Source organism: Nuphar pumila, chromosome 12 (assembly GCF_984573655.1).
Source record: "Nuphar pumila chromosome 12, dmNupPumi1.hap1.1, whole genome shotgun sequence".
NCBI lineage: Eukaryota > Viridiplantae > Streptophyta > Magnoliopsida > Nymphaeales > Nymphaeaceae > Nuphar > Nuphar pumila.
The window spans coordinates 104,620,481-104,641,565 of record NC_143260.1 but is presented as its reverse complement, the minus strand read 5'-3'; the positions used below and the strand labels follow the sequence as shown (position 1 = coordinate 104,641,565).

Genomic DNA, 21,085 nt, shown 5'->3' with positions numbered 1-21,085 from the left:
GATAGACTAAGAAGAACTTTGAGCACCCGCATACGCTCGTTTCATCCATAGCATCTACCGGTATGTATTCTTGCTTTTATATTTCAGTTCTGATTTGTACAACGCCAACACTCTGATCTTGGGGGCGGTTTCTCTGTGTAAATAAAAAAATCAGTTTCTATTAAACTTAATATATAGATCACATTTGAAGGGTCAGATATGAAAAAAAAGTGAAAAAAATATATATAATGTTATATTTTTGCTAGAGAATTCCTTGGTAACAAACATTATGAAAAATAAGACACACTTGTCGTGGAATTCTAAATTGGCTGCGATGTTTCTACCGTAAACCATAGAAAGAATTAACAAAATTACGTGTCATTCATAATTTGGGAGCGCAAAATCCTCTGCGGCCTTTCTCGCATGTATAAGTGTTTCAGTGCATTCTTTGGCAAAATAAGACATGATGAATTAAAAAGAACAATATTAACTCACCTAAATCAAGGATCAAATTTAACACATTTCACACAGAGATTTTATAAAAAAATTACTAGCAATATCCAGTCCACCAAATGCACTACATACACTTACATATTAACATATGTTCCATGAAAACAAAGAGCAGATCAGGTGACCTGTCAAATCACTTTAAGAAATTGATTTGACATCTCCATCGTCCATTGCTTTTGCTTCATCCCACAAGGACCTCATGTTCTTGAGGATGCCAAATCACTTTTCTTAAAGAGATTTGGAAGATCAATTGATTTGCTCTTCTGAAAACATCATGACAGAACCAACTATATCAAAGAGATAGATCTTGGAGTCTAGAGCCTGATCCCTGCCTAGATATGAATCTTATACTTTTGTAGATTTTTTTAGGGTAGTTTTGTAATTTCAGTTTAGATTTCTTGTAAGTTTAGATTACAAAAGTTAAGTAGACTTCTTGTAATATCCAAACTACTCTTGCAGAGTTTTTATAACACTTTTTGTATTCCTTTATTTAAAGAGGGTCATCCGCCCTTTGTGAGGCATCTCAGAATCGAATAACAGAATCGAATAACAAGGTTTCAGTGCAGCCATGGATGTAAGCATTTCTTTTCGAACCATGTAAATCTTTATTCCTCGTGTGGTTTGATCTCTTCTGTTGCTTCTTTCGGTTTATTTGTTTATCAATTTGTCGGTTGTATGCATATCGTTTTCTCAACAATTACTGTTGGCAATTGTAACCAAATTACAATCAGATCCATATTAAGTGTACACCAAGTAAACCATTTTATCAAACACTAATATCAATAGATCTAATCTATGATGCTTTAGGCACGATGATAGTGAGGACCCCATTCTCCATTGCAGCCTTCACCTCTTCCACCATAGCGTTCTTAGGCAGCCTGAATCGTTGGAGAAACTTGCCGCTGCTCCTCTCAATGTGGTGTCACTCCTCGCTCTCTCTACTCCTCTCCCCACTTATCTTCAACACCTTCCCTTCCTCCTCAAGGTCCACCTTCTTGAGGCCCGGGAGGTTTGCCTTGAAGACGTGGGCTTCAGCTATCTCCTTCCAATCCATCTGAGCATTTGCGAAAGCGAAAACTTCACCTGCAAAGGTTTGCAAAGAAGGGGATGAGATGAAATTGAGGAAGAACCCATCAAAGGAATCCCACATATTCATGGAGAAAAGATCAGATTGTCGACCGAAGATTGATGAAATGAGAGCCATTTTTTGGATGGTGTTTGCTTGAGCTGAATGAAAGCAAAGAAGACTATGGTAGTAAGAATGCTGCAAGCACTAGCTAGCTTTTATCTTATAGTTTTTTATTTTATGGCTGGTTTCCGACGAGGGGTGCAACCAAAGGGAGGTATTTATAGGGAAGGAAAGAGATAATGAAGAAGATGCCAGATGATTCTAGAACATTCAGCCATTCCCCGTTTCTTTCCTGCAACTTTTGATTGGAAGGATTATGATCATTTTGGATTTCTCTGGATAAACACCTGATATATATATAAAGACGTTCAATATGACTTAAAGTTAGCGATATTGGATTTGAGGGCCCCACGTTTGATAGTTTGCGGATGGGATTTACTATTTAATGCTCGACACTCAATTCCACCGGTGGGGACCACCGAAGAATGGGCTCACGCCAAAATTTGTTGATGTTGGGTATATCTGGATCTAGTTACCAAAACATCTATTTATGGATCCCGATCTCTTTCCAACTAGTAGGGATGTAAAAAGTTTGGATTTGGATCGGATGTGCCCAATACCATATCTGATTAATCGGATGTGGGCTAAACGGATTCAAATTCATATTTAGATTTGCATGGTGAAAAGCTCATGCTAGACCAGGTGCAGAGACAAGAATTTGAATTAGAGTTGGCATAAATGCATAGTAGAAATTAAAAATAATTTTTATGATGATAAACTATATTAGCCAGTGCCAAGAAAATTGAAGAACTACATGTGCTATATTTTATAACTAGAAACCTTGTTAGAAACTAAATAACATGTTTTCAATAATAAAGAAAAATATTAAAGAACTATGTAGTACCATAGTAGGCATGTATGTATACTTCAAAATTTAGTTTTGTTTGATATAAAGATAGGGGTGAGGGTTTGGTTTACCTGGACTCAACCCAAACCAAACCCTATAGGGTTCGGGTATGTGACAAAATACGAGGACCCAAATAAGAGTTGGTCCAGACCTAAAGGTTTGATTAATACATAGACTTGGGTATAGCTTGTGAAATCTTATACCAGACCCTGGCCCGACCTGAGTTTTGATTTAGACCCGCAAATTTTCAATGTAAAAATGATAAAAATATTATTTTACTGGGTATGGTTCAAGTAGTTCTTATCGGGTTTGGGTATGAATTCTCTTTGACTTGGGTATGGATGCAATACCATACCCAAAAATCTGATCCAAGTCTGATTTCACCAGGATCCAAACCAAACCGACCCGTTGACACCCCTATATAAAGACCAAAGGAAGTACTCTTCTATGGATAATACAGTGTGACTAAGCTCATGTTTCAATCTTGAAATGCATTCAGCAATACATGACAAAAGAACACAAACATCCTACAAATAAAAAGTCAATTAATTGTTAATCTTTCAAAAATTCTATGAAGGACATCATAAATGTTTTAGGAATAGTTAGAAAAAGTATAATCCGCCCAAAACGAAAAGGAACATCAAACATATTTAATAAATTTTATAACTTTTACCAATTTATTTTTATCATAAAGTCAGTAAATGAAAGCACTAATCCAATGAGCAAAAATATAATAAAATTAGTAGGAAAATAAAATATACTAACATGTTTAAAAATAAACAAAATACCTAAATTAAATATTTATCTTATTTAAAAATAAAATAAAAATCTAAATAATATTAAAAAATGCAAAAAACTCTAAAATCAAATGAAATATTCATGCTATTAAAAAAACTAAATGAAAGCCAAAATTTTAGTAAACATTATTCATAGTTTTCATACATAAGCTAATTGAAACAAAAAAAATAACAAAACCCCAAAATTTTTAACAGAATTCAAGCATGTGAATCATGTCTAATGTTGATTAAAATATATAGAAATAACTAATTAATATTCATCTCATTAAAAACTTAAATGCTAATTGAAAAATAGCACAAAAAAACTTGAACCCTGGTTATTGAAATACACCTATTTAAGAAAAATAAACCAAAAACCTAAACCAAAATCCTAACAAATAACATTTGTAATTTCATATGCTAAATGAAAAAACCATAATAAAATACTAATTAACCCTAAAAAAGGGCCTACAAAAAAAAAGAATAAGAAATTATGTTGCTCGTTGTGCCAGAGCGACTATTAGATGGTGGATGACTCGACATAGGGCATCAGCCTGAGCAGGAACAAGAGAGAGAGAAAGAGGACATGCTCTTGTGCTTGATGTGACAATGACATGTGCGGTGTGCCAAAGGCTACCTTCGAACCATGATGGTTGTAACCCTTCGAGCGAGGTGGCCGGTAGACCTATTTCGCTGATTTTGAAAAATCACATGATTTTGAAAAAAATCTAATAATCACATGTCATTGCAAACATCCATGAACCAAAAACTAAGTTCATAGATTTGGATTCAGGAGATTTGGATGCAAGACCTAATTTATGGCCTGAACCATAGTGACAAAACTCACAAAAATATCGTGAGAAGTTACCTGAAAGTTAAAAATGGTAATTTCTCATGATTTTTTTGTCAAAAACATAAATATCTCATTTTAAATGGGATATTTATGTTTTTATCGGCTACTTATGAAAAAACCGTGTAGTTTTTATTTTTAATTAGTTTTATTTATATGTTCTTATAAAAACTAATTTTTTAAATTGATTTTTATTACTGAGATTTTGCTGAAAAACACGAGATTTTCAAATTCTCGAAAGTTTTTGGCTGCCGATATTTTGCCTTTTCAAATTCTCGCAGGGCAATAATAGGTTATGGTAAGAATCCTTTTTTTAATATAATTTTGTGGTTTAACAAACTTTTTTTTACTAAAAGAATGAGCTTTTTGCTTGTGATATTAAAAAGTTGTACTTTTGTTTTCCTTCTTTTCTGTTTTACCAAAATTTGGTTAAAAAACATATTTAAATTGGCGTAGAAGCCAAATGTGGTAGGAGACAAAAAAAACTTTCACCGATAAGAACGGCTGCCGATTGAAACGGTAAAAAGGCTCGACGTGTGAGTTCTATTGGAGTCAGGCATCACTGTAATTGTGTGGCGTGGGAAATGCATGCTACGGTCAAGCCACTCTCTTATAGCCAAAGATAGTGTTTAATTCCAAAATTGGAGTTTAATGGTTCAACCCTCTAACAAGTGGCGAAAGCAAATGTTTGAGGCGAAATCCTCTAGCCTTAAAACTTCACATTTGTTTGGGTTGAATTGGGTTGGATCCATCTCAACAATCCCATATTTTGGTTTTAGGATCAGTAGTGCATCCAAAATGCTACACACCACATTGGGCCCACCCACGATATACATGCCAAGCTTTAAAAAAATATATACATTTTTTGAAACTGAAGATTACAAAATTTGAACTTTAAACCTATTGAGCTTAGCTAAGACTACTAATTTATAAAATAAATACATTGTTTCAAAGCTGTAAACAATAAGAATTGAACTCCTAATTTGTTGCCTGCAAGCCAAACGTAGCCCATTATTCATGTTCAACTTGCTGAGCCTAACTTCAAGGGGGGTTGGCTTAGTGGAGTGGGGCCTTGGCTGCTTGACTGATAGTCAAGGTTCGATTTTTATGGGCGGCGCCCCTTTCGTATGCCAATGCGTAGCATAGCGGCAGGGGGTAGGGGTCCTAACATCAAAGTTTACGCTGCCAGAAAGACAGCCGTAGGTATGGCAGGCTCAGCCAGTGCGACGAGGTCTTAATGCCAGGTGCAGTTTCTTTGGGTTATAAATTAAAAAAAAAAAATCTTGCTGAGCCTATTTCACGAGTTAGAATAAGCACTTTACGAGCTGAGCCACAAGTGGTTTGTAGGGATGGCAGTGGACCGGGGAAAAGTGGTATGAAACGGGGATGGAGGCGGGGACGAAGGTTAAAATCCATCCCCGTCCGGGGGTGGAGGCGGGGATGGACGTGCACTTTTCCCCGCCCCATCCCCGCCACGATCCCCGCCCCAACCCTGCCCCGACCACTTTTCCCCGCAATATCCCCACCCTGCCCCGCCTCATCCCTGTTTGAACCGGGGATGGAGGACATGAAACGGGGATGAAGGCGGGGGTGCAGGATAAAATCCATCCCCGCCGGGGGTGGAGGATAAAATCTTGAGGCGGGGCGAGGGTGGAGACCTTGTCCCCCGCCCCGCCCCACTGCCATCCCTATGGTTTGTCTTGTTTCTCTGCCCTAGTCATAAGAAATATATATATAGCGTTTGAAAATAATGCATTTGTACCATGTTTTTTCAAAACAATGGTGCACCTATAATTATGGTTATTAGAGAAAGGCACTTGTTAAGTGTTCGGTTTTATGGAAATAAAATATGTTATAAGAGCATAAACCCATATCACAATTTCACTAAAAATAATCGATTTTTCTTGAATTATTTAAGATAAATGCACAAAACTTGATTATCGCATTAAACTTTGAAAATTACAAATTTCCCATGTTTTTATTTATCATAAAAAAACTACTCATACTATGATTTTCTTTGCCAATAAAATCTCGATAACATGTATGAAATTTGGCACATCGATATAACAGTCCACATCTTATAGAAAAATGAGTTAAAAAATTTGTGCGTCTTGGAGCACAAGCACTCAATTTATCCAGCTTTTTGGGATAAGTGAGCACGTCCAAAAACGCCCATTTTCTTGTTCCCCATAATTCAATATCCCAACTTATCCCGTTTTCCTTGAAAATTACAAATTTCCCATGTTTTTATTTATCATAAAAAAACTACTCATACTATGATTTTCTTTGCCAATAAAATCTCGATAACATGTATGAGATTTGGCACATCGATATAACAGTCCACATCTTATAGAAAAATGAGTTAAAAAATTTGTGCGTCTTGGAGCACAGACACTCAATTTATCCAGCTTTTTGGGATAAGTGAGCACGTCCAAAAACGCCCATTTTCTTGTTCCCCATAATTCAATATCCCAACTTATCCCGTTTTCCTTGAAAATTACAAATTTCCCATGTTTTTATTTATCATAAAAAAACTACTCATACTATGATTTTCTTTGCCAATAAAATCTCGATAACATGTATGAGATTTGGCACATCGATATAACAGTCCACATCTTATAGAAAAATGAGTTAAAAAATTTGTGCGTCTTGGAGCACAGGCAATCAATTTATCCAGCTTTTTGGGATAAGTGAGCACGTCCAAAAACGCCCATTTTCTTGTTCCCCATAATTCAATATCCCAACTTATCCCGTTTTCCTGGGTAAGTGCTGCACCGTCGAGGTAAAGCAAGTCAAGAACTCGAAATAGAGGCTCCAATTTCCGTGGAATCGTCTTTCGGTTGCAGTTTTTGACAAATCAAACGCAATTTAGACAACATTGGCGGCTTTGAAAGCGTCCTCCCCCACCATTTCTCTCCTTCACTTCCCTCTCCTTCTCAAACACACAGGAGAGAGAGAGAGAGAGAGAGAGAGAGAGAGAGAGAGAGAGAGAGAGAGAGAGAGAGAGATGGCTCGCCAGTGTAGCAGGCTCTTAGGGTTAGGGTTTGAGTCGACGTCGAGGCTCGGGGCGAGCCTCTGCAGAAGGGGAGGAGGAGGACCGGAAGAAACCCTAGGCCTCGCCGCCTCCGCCGCCCAGAGCCGGCGTCTCTCCGCCGCTCCGTCGCCGCCTCCGGCCGTCTTCGTGGACAAGAACACCCGCGTCATCTGCCAGGGCATCACCGGCAAGAACGGCACCTTCCACACCGAGCAGGCCATCGAGTACGGCACCAAGATGGTGAGAGACCCCATCTCTCTCTCTCTCTCATCACGATATGACTTATGCTCTTTGTGATTTGGTTGTTGATCTGAGGTCTCATTTTCGAATATTTGTAGCACGTTCTTGTTGGTATCTGGATTTTATAGAGTTTGTTGAATTTTGACCATTCGATTGAACCGATTGTTAACCGAATGAACTGTTTCAAAGTTTAGTGTGTTCGTTCGTGGCTGAATTGGATGAATCCGTATTGGTTTTGATTGCGCACTTCCGCTTGATGTTCTTTCTTTTATTGCGTTGCAGTTTGATTTGCTTGTGCTTAAAACAATTTTGGTGTTGGTGCATTCATGATCCAGATTGCGGGATTGCGAAAAATCTGAAATAGATCACTTCTCAGGAGCACAACAATGTAAATCACAGATAATCTAGATACAGCGCAACAGATGGGGTGCATTTTTCTTTGGCTATGCTTCGAAACTGGCAGCTGGGATGGGAGCTTATGCATTTGCTAGGTACATGGTCAAACTGCCTTGGTGGTTAGTGTTTGGAAACTGGTAGCTGGATGGGAATTTATGCATTTGGGAGAGGAAGTGAGACTGTTTCCCCTTTATATTTGCACTAAACAGTGGATTTGGCAGCTACCGCTTTTCCAAATGCATAAAGTCCCTCAGACTACCAATTTTCCAATTCCTTTTTAAGTGATAAGTCCAAAATTGAGGACATTTCCCTATTGGCGAATCCGAACGTTGCTTAGGTTTCGACCTAGGTGAGGGCAGGGCAATCAGGGCCCATTGCTTGTGTCATAACTGGTGCTTTTGATAATATCGTCTGTTGGTATGTGACAGTGCACCGATGCATTAGACAGTACACATTTGCATTTCTAATATCCTTTGTTATGGGAAGGATCTTAGGTGTTCCTAGGTTTCTCTTTTTGTCCCCATGTAAGGCTGACTTATTGAAGTGTTGTGCATAGGTTTCTCTTTTGTTCCCCATGTAAGGCTGACTGCTTGGAGTGTTGTGCATACTCTAATGATGAAATGGATTATTGTTGTTTTGGCCACAAAATAGATGTCTCACACCATCCAAGTTTTTGATCTTTAGCTTGATCTACTTCGTCTCAATGGAGCTTCCTGCAGGGCTGGGACAATGCTTATTCAGAAACATCCCTAAATACTCTAGCTGAAGATGCTTTACCTTACACTTGGAGAAGTTCCATGTGGCATTAACCATGCTTTTGTTGTTCTTGATGCCAATTGATTTGCAATGTCTATACAGATCATAGTTACAGTTATTGTCAATAAATTGAATCTATCATATTAAAATTAAACTTCAAATTTATTTAATGTAATTTATCATCCGTTCCAATTTAACGTCAAGGCTGTGCTAATTATGATATATTTTACAAGAGCTTTATTTTTAAAAGGAACATTGGTTGTTTTGATTTTTTTGAGATTTATCTTTTCTTCTTCTACAAAAATTGCCTGTTTTTTTCCCACTGTTTTCTTGAGGAAATAAAGTTGATCTTTTCAATTCTCTAAACATTTAGCTTTCTGATATTTTCCTGATAAAAACAACGGGTTCTATGCTTTGAATGCGAAAGACTTGCTGGACTGTGGATACTTCAGCTAAAAACACCACATATCATTGGCATGCTATAAGTAGGCTGCAGGGTTCTGTGATACGGGAACACTTATTTGATAGCCAAGTTTTATTCCTCTTCCTAGGAATAGGTAAGCCTTCTTTTGACTCTCTGACTTTTTCTGTCTTCTTTTCTTTTGTTTTCCTTGCAGAAGCCGTTATCATCAATTCATTGATTTGTTATTAGTAGTAGTTAATTTTCTGTTGGGTGCAACTCCTATCCCCCTTCTTTATAGCGTGAAGGCCAGTGAAATGTCTAAATGTCAAATTGTAAATTTGTGCTTTGAGAATTTTTTATGTTTCTTTTGAATTATTCATGTCGCGCAATATGATATAATACAAATCTTTGTAGTTTAATTCACTTGTCCATGTTTTAAACAGGTAGGTGGGGTTACCCCGAAAAAGGGTGGAACGGAACACCTAGGGCTTCCTGTTTTCAATACTGTTGCAGAAGCAAAGGCTGAAACAAAGGCAAATGCTTCTGTTATTTATGTTCCCCCACCATTTGCTGCAGCTGCTATTTTGGAGGCAATGGAAGCTGAGTTAGATTTGGTTGTCTGCATCACGGAGGGAATCCCTCAGCATGATATGGTAACTTTTGTCTTATTCTATATTCTGATAAAAGATTTTCACAATCTTTTTGTTTTTGGCATATCCAAGAATCAGGTATGACTTGCTAGAGATAAAATCTAACCCCATGGGTTTGCTTCTTTTATGTGATCTACAAGTTACAAAAGTTGTCAGTTTCAGTTTTCAAAAATTTGATCAACTATAGTTTTTCTTCTACATCACAAGTTGGTAGATGGATTCCAAATTAACGACCATAATCTGCTCGTTTTCATTTTATCAGCCCTTTTGTAAGGCTGTATCAGTTTACATGAGGGTGTGGTCAGTGTTTTTTTTGGTTCTGTTTGTTTCGTGAAATAGTTTTCTGATGAACATTTTCTGCAGCAGATATTTTCTCACATCTAACACAGATTGTGAAATTTGCACAGAAAAGTTTCCCTATTTATGGTGCTGGAAAGTTAGAAATTTCTCAACCTATAAGGGCAATTTCACAACACAACATTCCCCTTTACTTGTAGATAATTTCTTAAATGGTGTTTAAATTTTTAAACAAATTGTCAAATCACTATGTAGCATTATCCATAACCATTCAATTCCAAGAATAATTATGGGCCATAGCCACATTTCCTTAGAAGTCAAGAAGTTGAGTGAACCTAATCATATATCATCTGTCTTGAAAAGCAGTTGTGTATCTACCAAATCATATCGTGACATTTTCCAGATTGAATGCAACCATAGTTCTTTTATTCAGTAGCGTGGTTACAATCATAGTCACAAATATTGGCAATATTTTCAAAATATCGTGATACTATCAATGTATATTCAGCAAACGATATTATAGATAAAATATCATGATATTTTGAAAATATCACCAATTTTGATAATATTGCGATATTTTCGTGATAATATCATGATATTATCAATTATTGTTACTGTTTTTATTTATTTTCTACATCTTAAAAGTATTTTTCTTCTTTATTTTGCATTTTTTACTTATTTATTTTATTATATATGTATTTTATTATTTAAACATGATATTTTCTTACTTATTTTTGTTATTTTAATATATTTTTTATTTTTTAAGCACCGAGATTTATCACCAAACCTATAATATCGCGAGAAATAGCCTCTCCGGGATATATCTGATACCAATATTTGTGAATGTGGTTACAATTCGGTGATACTTTTTTTTGATGTGGAGAAAGATGCTTACTTCATTTACCTGTACATCTATTTGATTGTCATGCTATTTAGTTTATCTGAAGTTCTTCCAAATTATGGATTTTGAAAGATTTATAACACTGGCAGGTCCGTGTGAAGTCTGCTTTGAACAGACAATCTAAGACTAGATTAATTGGGCCAAATTGCCCTGGTGTTATCAAGCCTGGAGAGTGCAAGATAGGAATTATGCCTGGATACATACATAAACCAGGGCGTGTGGGCATCGTTTCTCGATCTGGGACCTTAACTTATGAAGCGGTATTATGTTTTATTATGTAAAGATAAAGCAAGTATTGTTTTTGTTATGTAAGGGCCCGTTTGCATGTCATGGAAAAGTGGAGATTTCCGTGGAAATGCATAGGTGCCTGTGCCATTTCTGCAGTACTTACAATGCAACACAAATATGGGAGCTGCTTTCCGCATGGAAAGCAGCTCCCATTTTACATGCTGGACCCTCCTTTCCACAGATTCAGTTCCCGTGAGGGGGTGGTCCGATTTCTATTCTGCGGTTCTTCTGTGACATGCAAACGGAGCCTAAAGGTGGCACCAAACATCAGTTTATAGAATTCATCTCCTATATCTTACAATTGTTAGGTTTTCCAAACAACTGCTGTGGGCCTAGGACAATCAACATGTGTGGGCATAGGAGGAGATCCTTTTAATGGAACAAACTTCGTTGATTGTGTGACAAAGTTCATTGATGATCCTCAGACTGAAGGTAATATGTTATAAGGCGCATTTCCTTTGCCTCTTGTCTCAAACATGTATAGCTTTATAAATTGGAAGCAATTAAATTTCTGTAAGAACATGTGTACAGAAGTGTTGCTTTGTATGCCATAAGTGGATTTTGTGTTAGTAGTGCATATTAACATCAACCTATTCATCAGATACTCAAAAGTAAAAGATATCTATGGATCTATTTTGGTCCTATTAGCAGTACCTCGTTGTTCCTGCTGCTGATGCATTTTTCAGATTCTCCTTCTTGTCAACAGTCATAACTGGTGTCTCTGGTCTTTAGTTTAGATATACCATGCTACTGCATCTTAAATGACCTAGTATAAATATTCAAATGTTAGGCAGATTCTTTTATGTTGAAAGTTCCAACCCACTTTTGATGTTCCCTGCAAGGTAAGTCGAAGAGGGAAGTAATCATTTTTAGGACCATGTTGAGAAAGAAGTGGGAAGCTGTGGGGATTTTTTTTGTTTGGGACAAATATTGATATAAACAAAAAGAATAACAATACATAATCGACATCGATTCACCGAGCTGTGTCTCAGTCCTGAATCGCCCAATTCAGGACTGAATCGGCTGGCTCAGCCCAAGTCAGCCGAGTTGGGGGATTCCTAGCTGATCTACACCCGAACCTAGCTAAAACAAGTTTGGGCTGGATCGATGGCCCAGTTACTGGGCGATCTGATTCGACTTGGATGATTCCTGAGTCAGATCGCTGGGTTTGCCAATTATGACAAGAACAATGCAAAATATTAAATATCTTGCAATTAAGAACATATCACACGACTCATATTTTCATATTATATAAACAAAGAAATTATGGCAATAGTTGCACTCGATTTTGACTCATTACTTGAGTGCCCCATTGTCATGCCGGATCATCTGATGCCATATTTGTTGGAGTGTGGAGCATGATTTCTACTTTGATATAAATCTCTAATTTTCATGGATTCAACTTTGCGGTAATTTGGTGGGGGTCGCAGGGGGGCAGCGCCTCTCGAGGCAAAATTTTTTGGAGGGTAGCTTTGTAATTTTACTCATAATAAAGTTTTTTACCTTAATCCACTTCTTTGAATGAAAAAAATGGTGAAAATGCACTTTTAATTTAGCAAACCGCAAAAGTTCTCTCCTTTACGCACAAATTGGTCCCCAATCGCTCTCATAAGTCTTAGGGTGTGTGGATACCTTTCTAATGGCTTCTACACAAATGAAGGAGTCGGCCCTCAAGAGGTCGTTAAAACCCAAAACTAAAAAATTACAATTAAGCCATTTTTTAAGTTTGTCAACCTTGTATATCGTATCGATATTTCTAATAGTAACGATACATATTGTTATCGTACAAAGCGGTACGATACATACAACATTGGTCTCAACCATACAATCTCGGATGTTGTGGTAACCATGGTGCGATAATCAACTTTAGTTGATGACAGTGAAACTTTCTGTTGTTTCTTGTACTTTCAACACACCAACGAGTTACCTAAAAAGATTCAGAAACCAATGGTATAGCATCTATCATTGGGATCTCCTCCCTAATCAGAGTCGGAATACGCAATTAGATCAAGGGAAGAGGAAGAAGACTACAAGAACCCTATAAAAACAAAAATTTTAAAATATCGAATAATTCTCATATGCACAAAGGTAGGAGTGTTGTGACTGGCTCGTCGTGTGAACTGCTTGAGAAATGTTAGGTCTAGTAATGGTCAAATAAGTCAATGGACCAATCATCTGTTAATATAGAGTGTGGTCATCCAATGGTGTTTCATAATCAATCTTCATCTTAGCATTAATTACTTCAGGGGTGTCTACTCTTTTTTCATCAGTGACTCCAGACTTGTCAATTATCTTAGAAGCAGTGTTGTGAAAAGCGTTGAGGTGTAGCGAGGCGCTCCACCAAAATTTGAGGCGAGGCGTAAGCCTTAAGGCGTAAAGCGTAAGCCTCAAAAAAAAAATTTAAAACTTAAAAAAACTATAAAAAATATCTAAAATTATAAATAAATAAAAAAATGCTTTATTGATGAAGCAACGGCCAACAAGAAATAAAAAATCTCAAATAAATACTGAAAAAATATGAGATTAACATGTAAAAATAATATTAATGCAACAACTTGATCTATGTAAGTATCTAAGAAATAAAATAGGAGCATTCATTCAATAAATCCAAACATACTTGGATAAGGCATCAACAGTTGTCTTATGGCCATATAACCCTACATAAGGTTGTCTAAGAAAGGTGTGGCACACTAGCTTCTCCAATCCCCAACATGGAGAAAATTTCTCTGGATACTCTTTCTTTTGGAGACAAGACTCTGAGCTCAGGACATCAGACTTCTTTCTGCAAAAAGTGTGATATTTTGAATCTAAATCAATTACAGTAAATTTTTTCTTGGACAAACTTCTACTACATAAATTTGTCACTAGGATTTGTTTCTTCTAGTATGAAATTGTCATGGCAGTCAAACAACACCTAATGATCTTGGCTTGCAGTCATAATTTACAGTTTGAATTTTATTTGCATCCAATATTTTTCGGTTTGTTGATCCTTTCCCATTCCAGTTATTGCTCTTACAAAGTTGACTAGTTTAATTATCCAAGCAAGTTTATTCAAAATTAGAATTCAGTATAGCTATTTCAAGAAGACATGATTGAAAAGGATTTAACTATGGACAAAATGGACATAGCAAGTTGGAGTATCATCGAATCAAGCAGTCAAAAACTAATAAGTGAAAAGTGTTGATAGCAAAATGGATTGCCATTCAAGCATACTAAGCATACAATACATACTAAAACAACTGCATGTACCATATAACTACTTAAAGTTAAATTCTGACAAAACAGCAATTCAATCAAGTGGAAGTAGATCTGGTTCAAACACAAATTTCGAAGATAAAAAGTAACAATATCTTCAGTAATAAACCATAAATGCCTCATTGGGTTAGCATTCTTATAATGCCTGATAAATAACCAGTACTTTTGTGGGACAAGATTCATGTCACTACCAAAGATCTTGCTTTACCAGCAGTCATTACAAGAAGTTACAAAGCCAGAGATTTTTTAGATATGTGGATTGTGGCTCCAGGCCAAATACAAATAAGCCCAAAAAGAAATTGCAAAAGAGGCAAAGACTTCCTCCTTTTCTTCTGCATCCAGTCTGGCTTCAGCTGTATCTAGTATAATAATTTTTTGGCATGAAACATAAAAGATTAGGGTTTGCTTAAACATTAAATCCTAATTTTTGGTCAAATGAGGGCTTTGACCCTCATTTGACCAAAAGCCCCAAGCGTATGAGGCACACACCTTGGGGGTTTTACGCTTTATATACGCGCCTCAAGGCATAAAGCCCCTTGCCTTGTGGCGAGGCGCGTTTTTTGCGCCTTGAGGCGCATTTTTAATAACACTGCTCAAAAGCAAACTTAGATTGAGTTGGCACATAACCATGGCTACTTTAATCAAAAAAAAAATCTAAGAAAACCTAAGTCAGTCATTTCAAAACTTTGCTTAAGAACATGCTTAATATAATTTACTCTTTATTTGTCTCCTCTAGTAATGATCATATCATCAACATAGAAAAGTAAAATCACGATACTGAATACCTGCATCAGATTTTTTAATAAACAACGCAATGTTCGTATATCATGAAGTATAATCAAGTTTAAGCATAACAAAACTAAAATGATCATACCAAGCTTTAGGTGTCTGCTTAAAACCATTATAGCTCTTTCCTTAAATGAAGCACTTTGCCAACATGAACCTCATATCCCGATGGTGGATCCATATAAACTTCTTCCTTTAATTCTTTATTGAGGAAGGCATTCTTGACATCCATTTGGTAGATGAGTCAACATCTAATGGCAACTACAACTATAAGGGTTCTAATGTTGGTCATCCTAGCTATCGAGGCAAATGTTTCATCATAGTCTATTTCATACTCTTGTGAATAACCCTTGGCCACTAATCTATCTTTATATCTTTCTAAATTTCTATCACTTTTGGTTTTAACCTCAAACACCCATCTACAACCTATTGTGTTGTTTCCAATTGGAAGGTATTTTATTTATGAAGTTTTAGACTTTTCTAAGGCTCCTATTTCTTCGTTCATGGCACATCTCCACTTTAGATAATCTTCAGCTTGGTTGTACTTGGCTAGACATGCTCTATAGTGCAGAGCAAAGGACTCATAAGATACAAATCTATCTGAAGGTTTATGTGCCCTGTTAGATCTTCTAAAAGAGCTAGGTTCTAGAATTTCTAAGTTGGAGTATTTTTCAAGGGCATTAGGATGTCTATCATCTCCTCTTCTCCAATATTGGATGACAACAGGTTGACTAATTATGTCATAGGACTCACCATACTCGATATTGGATTCAGGTTCATTATGAGTATCAACATTGATATTCAACAATTCATCATTATATTTGGGAACTAATTCCAAAAATAAATAATCATTTTCTACCTTAGGTACATTTTTATCAAAGAAGCTTTCTTGTTCTATAAAAATAACATTTCTTAAAATATAAAGTTTGTCATCTTTAATGTCATAACATCTAAAGCCTTTTTGGGTTTCATCGTAACCAAGAAAAATACAAGGAATAGCTCTTGGAGAAAGTTTGTCATTTTTATTTGTAAGAACAAAACATTTGCATCCAAATGTTTTCAATCTAAAGTAATCAGTGATAGTTTTATAAAGTTTTTCATAGGGAGAAATATTTTGAAGTTTAGTTGAAGGAAGTCTATTTATAAAATAAACAACAGTAACCACAACTTCAACCCAAAAAAGTTTTGGAACATATTTAGAAATAAGCAGAGTTCTAGTGGTTTCTATTATATGCTTATGTTTTCTTTCGACCAAACCATTTTGTTGAGGCATGTCTGTGCACTATCTTTGATGTAAAATACCATGATTTTTCAAATAGTCTTTAAAGTCATTTGACATAAATTTTCTCCTTATCAAAACGAAAAATAGTGATATTTGTTTTAAAAAGAGATTGATAACAAGGTTATGGTCTTGAAAGTTTCGAATACTTCTTACTTGTGCCTAAGAAAGTAAATCCAAGTAAAACAGGAATAGTCATCCACAAAGATCACATAATAAGTATATCCACCTTTTGAAGTAACAAGAGCAAGACCCAACACATCTGAGTGTATTAATTCAAATGGTTTCGATGAAAAAAAAGTTGTCTTGATAAGGAATGACTTTCATTTTCTCAAAAATATTGTCAGTGTAAATTGGTACAATAGAAGACTAAGAGATGAGAGAGAGAGAGAGAAAAGGGAGAGAGAGGAAGGGACGTTCTCTATATTGAATTAGGTTTAATCTCCTGTTTAAGTAGAGATTAGCCAAAAGAATAAAATTACATTTAGCTCCCTTATTATTTATAAAATATAAAAACAACCTTAAGCATAGATAAAACTCTAAAGTAGTTGACTAATCTTAACACTCCCCCTCAAGCTGGAGCATGGATATCAATCATGCTCAGCTTGCCGCAACATTTTGAGAAACTGGGCCTGGCAAGAGGCTTTGTAAAAATATATGCAACTTGATCCTCAGAGATTACATGCTTGGTAGAGGTATGTCCAGCTTGAACCATATCTCGTATGTAGTGACAATCAACTTCAATATGTTTTGTCCTTATGAAATACTGAATTATTGGCTATATATGTGGCTGCCTTGTTATCACACATCATCACCATAAGAGACGAAACCTTCACTTGAAGATCAGTCAGCACTATTCGAACCCACATTAATTCAGCTGTTGTTTGGGCCATAGCTCTATATTCTGATTCAACACTTGACCTAGCAACCACGGTTTGCTTCTTGCTTCTCCAGGAGATTCAATTACCTCCCACAAATACACAGAATCCTGTGGTAGATTTTATATCCTCTATAGACCTAGCATAATCAGCATCAGAGTTAGCAACTACCTCCATAGTGCTTCTTTTCTTGAATAACAACCCTTTTCCAGGAGAGGATTTTAAGTATCTGAGTATCATCATTGTAGCATTCCAATGCACCTCAGTCGGTTTGTCCATGAATTGGCTAACCTTGCTTACAACCAGAGCAATATCAGGTCTAGTCACTGTCACATATAGTAACTTCCCTACCAATGAGCGATAGCTCTTGCTATCAACAAGTTTTGGCTCCTCATCCAACAAATGAACTTTGTTATCCATGGGAATATTTGTTGGTTTAGCTCCCAACATTCCTGTCTCTTTTAGTAAATCAAGAACATACTTTCGTTGAGACAAAACCACACCCTCACTGCCCCCGACCACTTCTATGCCCAGCAAGTAAGGGAACCAAGGTCTTTTGTAACAAAATGTTTTTGAAGATGAACCTTCGTAGCTGCAATATCATTCATGTTATCTCCTGTAAGGATGATGTCATCCACGTATACCACCATAACTACTGTGCCTGAGTTAGTTTTCTTAATAAATAATGTGTGATCTGACGCTGATCTATTAAAACCAAACTTTGACATCACCTCAAACAATTTTTGAAACCATGCCTGAGGACTTTGCTTTAAACCATATATCGCCTTTCTTAATCTCCACACCTTCTGACACTCCTCCTCAACCTCGAACGCGGGAGGTTGTTGCATGTAGACCGTCTCAGACAAATCTCTATATAAGAATGCATTTTTCACATCTAGCTGACACAAACTCCATCCACGGTGAACAACTACAGAGAGAACAAGACGAATGGTGCCCATTCGTGCTACTGGGGAAAATGTCTCAAAGAAATCAACCCCATATGTCTTAGTATAGCCTTTTGCTACTAACCTGACCTTATACCTTTCAATTGAACCATCTGAGTTATACTTAATGGTATATACCCATTTGCATTCAACAATGTCCATATCCCCTGAGGAGTCAACGAGATCCCATGTCTGTTGAGACAGTAAAGCATTCATTTCATCTTGCATAGCCTGCTTCCATCGACTATCGAGAACTGCCTTATGATAACTCAGAGGAATAGTTTCAACAGATAAGGCTGAAATAAATGCTTTCATCTGATTACCGAGTCTGACATCTAACACAAACTTAGACATAGGGTATAAGGTACATTGTCGTGTCCCCTTCCGCAGAGCGATTGGTCTGTCATCATCAATATGAATGTCATTGTTATCAGGATTACTTACCTCAGGAGAAGAAGAAGATGGAGGCACTGGAGGAGGTGGAGCTCTATGCACATACACCAATGGAGGATTGTGAAACCGTGAGGTAGGTGGAGTTGGATTCGGTAATGAGGGCACCAATTCCAAAGAAAAAAAGAGGAACAGGAAGCGAAAAAGAGTCATCTTGATCAATTTACAACCTAGCACCAATACTAGAATAGTATGGAATGAACTCCAAGAAAGATACATCCGCACTGACATACTCTCGACGAGAGATCGGATCATAATATCGATACCCCTTTTGGTTTTTTAGATAGCCTATAAATATACACTTAGTGGCTTGAGTTGCTAACTTATCACGGTCAGGTTCAAGCCTGTGCACAAAACAAACACACCCAAATACCTTGGGCGAAAGAGGGAAGAGAGGTGCACTCGGATACAAGATTTGTAAAGGAATTTGGTCTTCCACAGATAATGAAGGCATGCGGTTGATCAAATAGTAGGCCGTGGTAACTGCATCACCCCAATATGAAGCATGAACATTGGATTGAATCATAAGGGTGCGTACTACGTCAAAGAAATGCCTGTGTTTTTGTTCAGCCACCCCATTTTGTTAAGAAGTATAGGCCCAGGAGGTTTGAGGTTGAATACCATGGTCCCAATAAAATTGCAACAGTGTTGTGGTTTTAAACTCAAGAGCATTATCAGTGCGAATAATCTTAACAACTGACTCAAACTGAGTTTTTATTTCAATGACCAAAGATTTTAGAATGTTAGGAACTTCAGATCTTTCTTTTATTAAGAACACTCAAGACAACTTAGAAAAATCAACAATAACATGATAATAACGACATTGGGTCATGGTAGGAATCTTACTAGGACCCCATACATCAGCATGAATAAGTTCAAAGACTTTTTGACTTGACTTTGACTAGAGGGAAATGAACTCCTATGATGCTTGCCCAACTGACATGCTTCACACTGGAATGATGTAGTAGACGAAATTTGAGGAATGACATGACGAAGTTTCAGCAATGAAGGGTGTCCGAAATGATGATGCCACTGAACAGGAATCGAGGAATAATCGACTGCAGCATAAATATTTTCCACTGGGTGATGTAGATAGTAGACTCCATTTTCTTCATAGCCTCCATCAATCTTCTTCTTCGTTAGCAAATTCTGAAAATGACAACACACAAGATCAAATATCACTCTATAATTCAGTTCTTTTGTAAGGCAACTAATTGAGAGTAAACTTTGAGGAAATGAAGGAGCATGAATAACATTGTTCAACTGCAAGGAAGAGGATATAAGAACATTTCCCTGACCAATAACAGGGGAGGAACTCCCATCAGCTAATAAAACACTCCGATGTGCAATAATAGCCTTTAACTCTGTAAATTTTTGAGAGTTTCCACGTAGATATCTAGATGCACCAGAGTCAATAATCCACTTACTATCAGGAAGAAAAAGATGGTCTCCTGTTGAGAAGGTCACACCAATTACAAGAGAAGAGGAACTTGAAGGACTATGAGCAACCAATTCATCATATTCAGCTCGACTAAGAGTGATCGAATCACTAGGAGAATTGATTTCATTTTCTACCTCAAGTTTTGTAACATTAGCTTTTAGAACATTTGACTTCAATGAATGAAAGGTAGGCCGTCCATGTTTATCCCAACAACGATCTTCTAAATGCTTTGGTTTTTCGCAATAGGTACATTGAAGTTTGCCTCTACCTGCCAAACCTCTTTCACGACCTCTTCCTCTAACATTCAGAGTATTTTCTCGTCCATAACTAGATGGAACAACTAAAGCAGATGATTGAGATGCAGGTTGAGATTGTGGAAGAGAGATGGCAAGTCTACTCAATCGATTGTATGCATCAGCAAGAGTAGGAACGTCAATCCCGGTCAACATTTGGACTTTAGCAACTGTGAACTCTGACGATAGGCCTATGAGCAACCGAGCAACCATAGTCTGTTCTTGTTGATCTTTTTGTTTTGAGCAACACAGAGGTATGTGAGCATTAAGTCTTTCAAAGGCAGCCTTAACAGAGGCTTAGTACTGGGCCAATGTCTGATCACCTTGCTGTAAATTATATATCTCCTGTTCAACTTGGAGAATACGACTCACATTAGTCTCTTGAGAATATGTATCTCAAAGATTATCCCACATTTGTTTAGCCGTATTATAATAAATTAGGCCATCTGCAATACGAGGTTCAATGCTATTCATGATCCATGACATAACAATGTCATTATCTTCTTTCCAAGTATTATATTTTCTTGTTTTATCATTGGCTCAGATTCCAATAAAATATCATTTCTACGATGTCCAGACACTGACATCATAAACATCCTAGACCACCTTGCATAGTTTGTTTCATTCAATTTCACGGAAGAAC

At 36.8% G+C, this 21,085-nt stretch overlaps 1 protein-coding gene and 1 pseudogene across 2 annotated transcripts in view; one reads left to right on the top strand and one right to left on the bottom strand.

Annotated features, from left to right (window-relative positions):
- Window positions 1-1,411: 1,411 nt before the first annotated feature.
- On the bottom strand, window positions 1,412-1,693 carry LOC149821434 (18.1 kDa class I heat shock protein pseudogene; annotated as a pseudogene).
- Window positions 1,694-7,095: 5,402 nt separating this feature from the next.
- The window catches only part of LOC149821433 (succinate--CoA ligase [ADP-forming] subunit alpha, mitochondrial-like), a 53,996-nt gene continuing 40,006 nt past the window's right edge, over window positions 7,096-21,085 (top strand). Inside the window, exons 1-5 of one of the 2 annotated variants that reach the window (XM_089982509.1) lie at window positions 7,096-7,119; window positions 7,160-7,425; window positions 9,424-9,633; window positions 10,918-11,088; window positions 11,425-11,548. In XM_089982509.1, coding sequence (XP_089838635.1) covers window position 7,119; window positions 7,160-7,425; window positions 9,424-9,633; window positions 10,918-11,088; window positions 11,425-11,548 — 772 coding nt within the window. In that variant the 5' untranslated portion in view covers window positions 7,096-7,118. The other variant, XM_089982508.1, reaches the window with a different exon arrangement.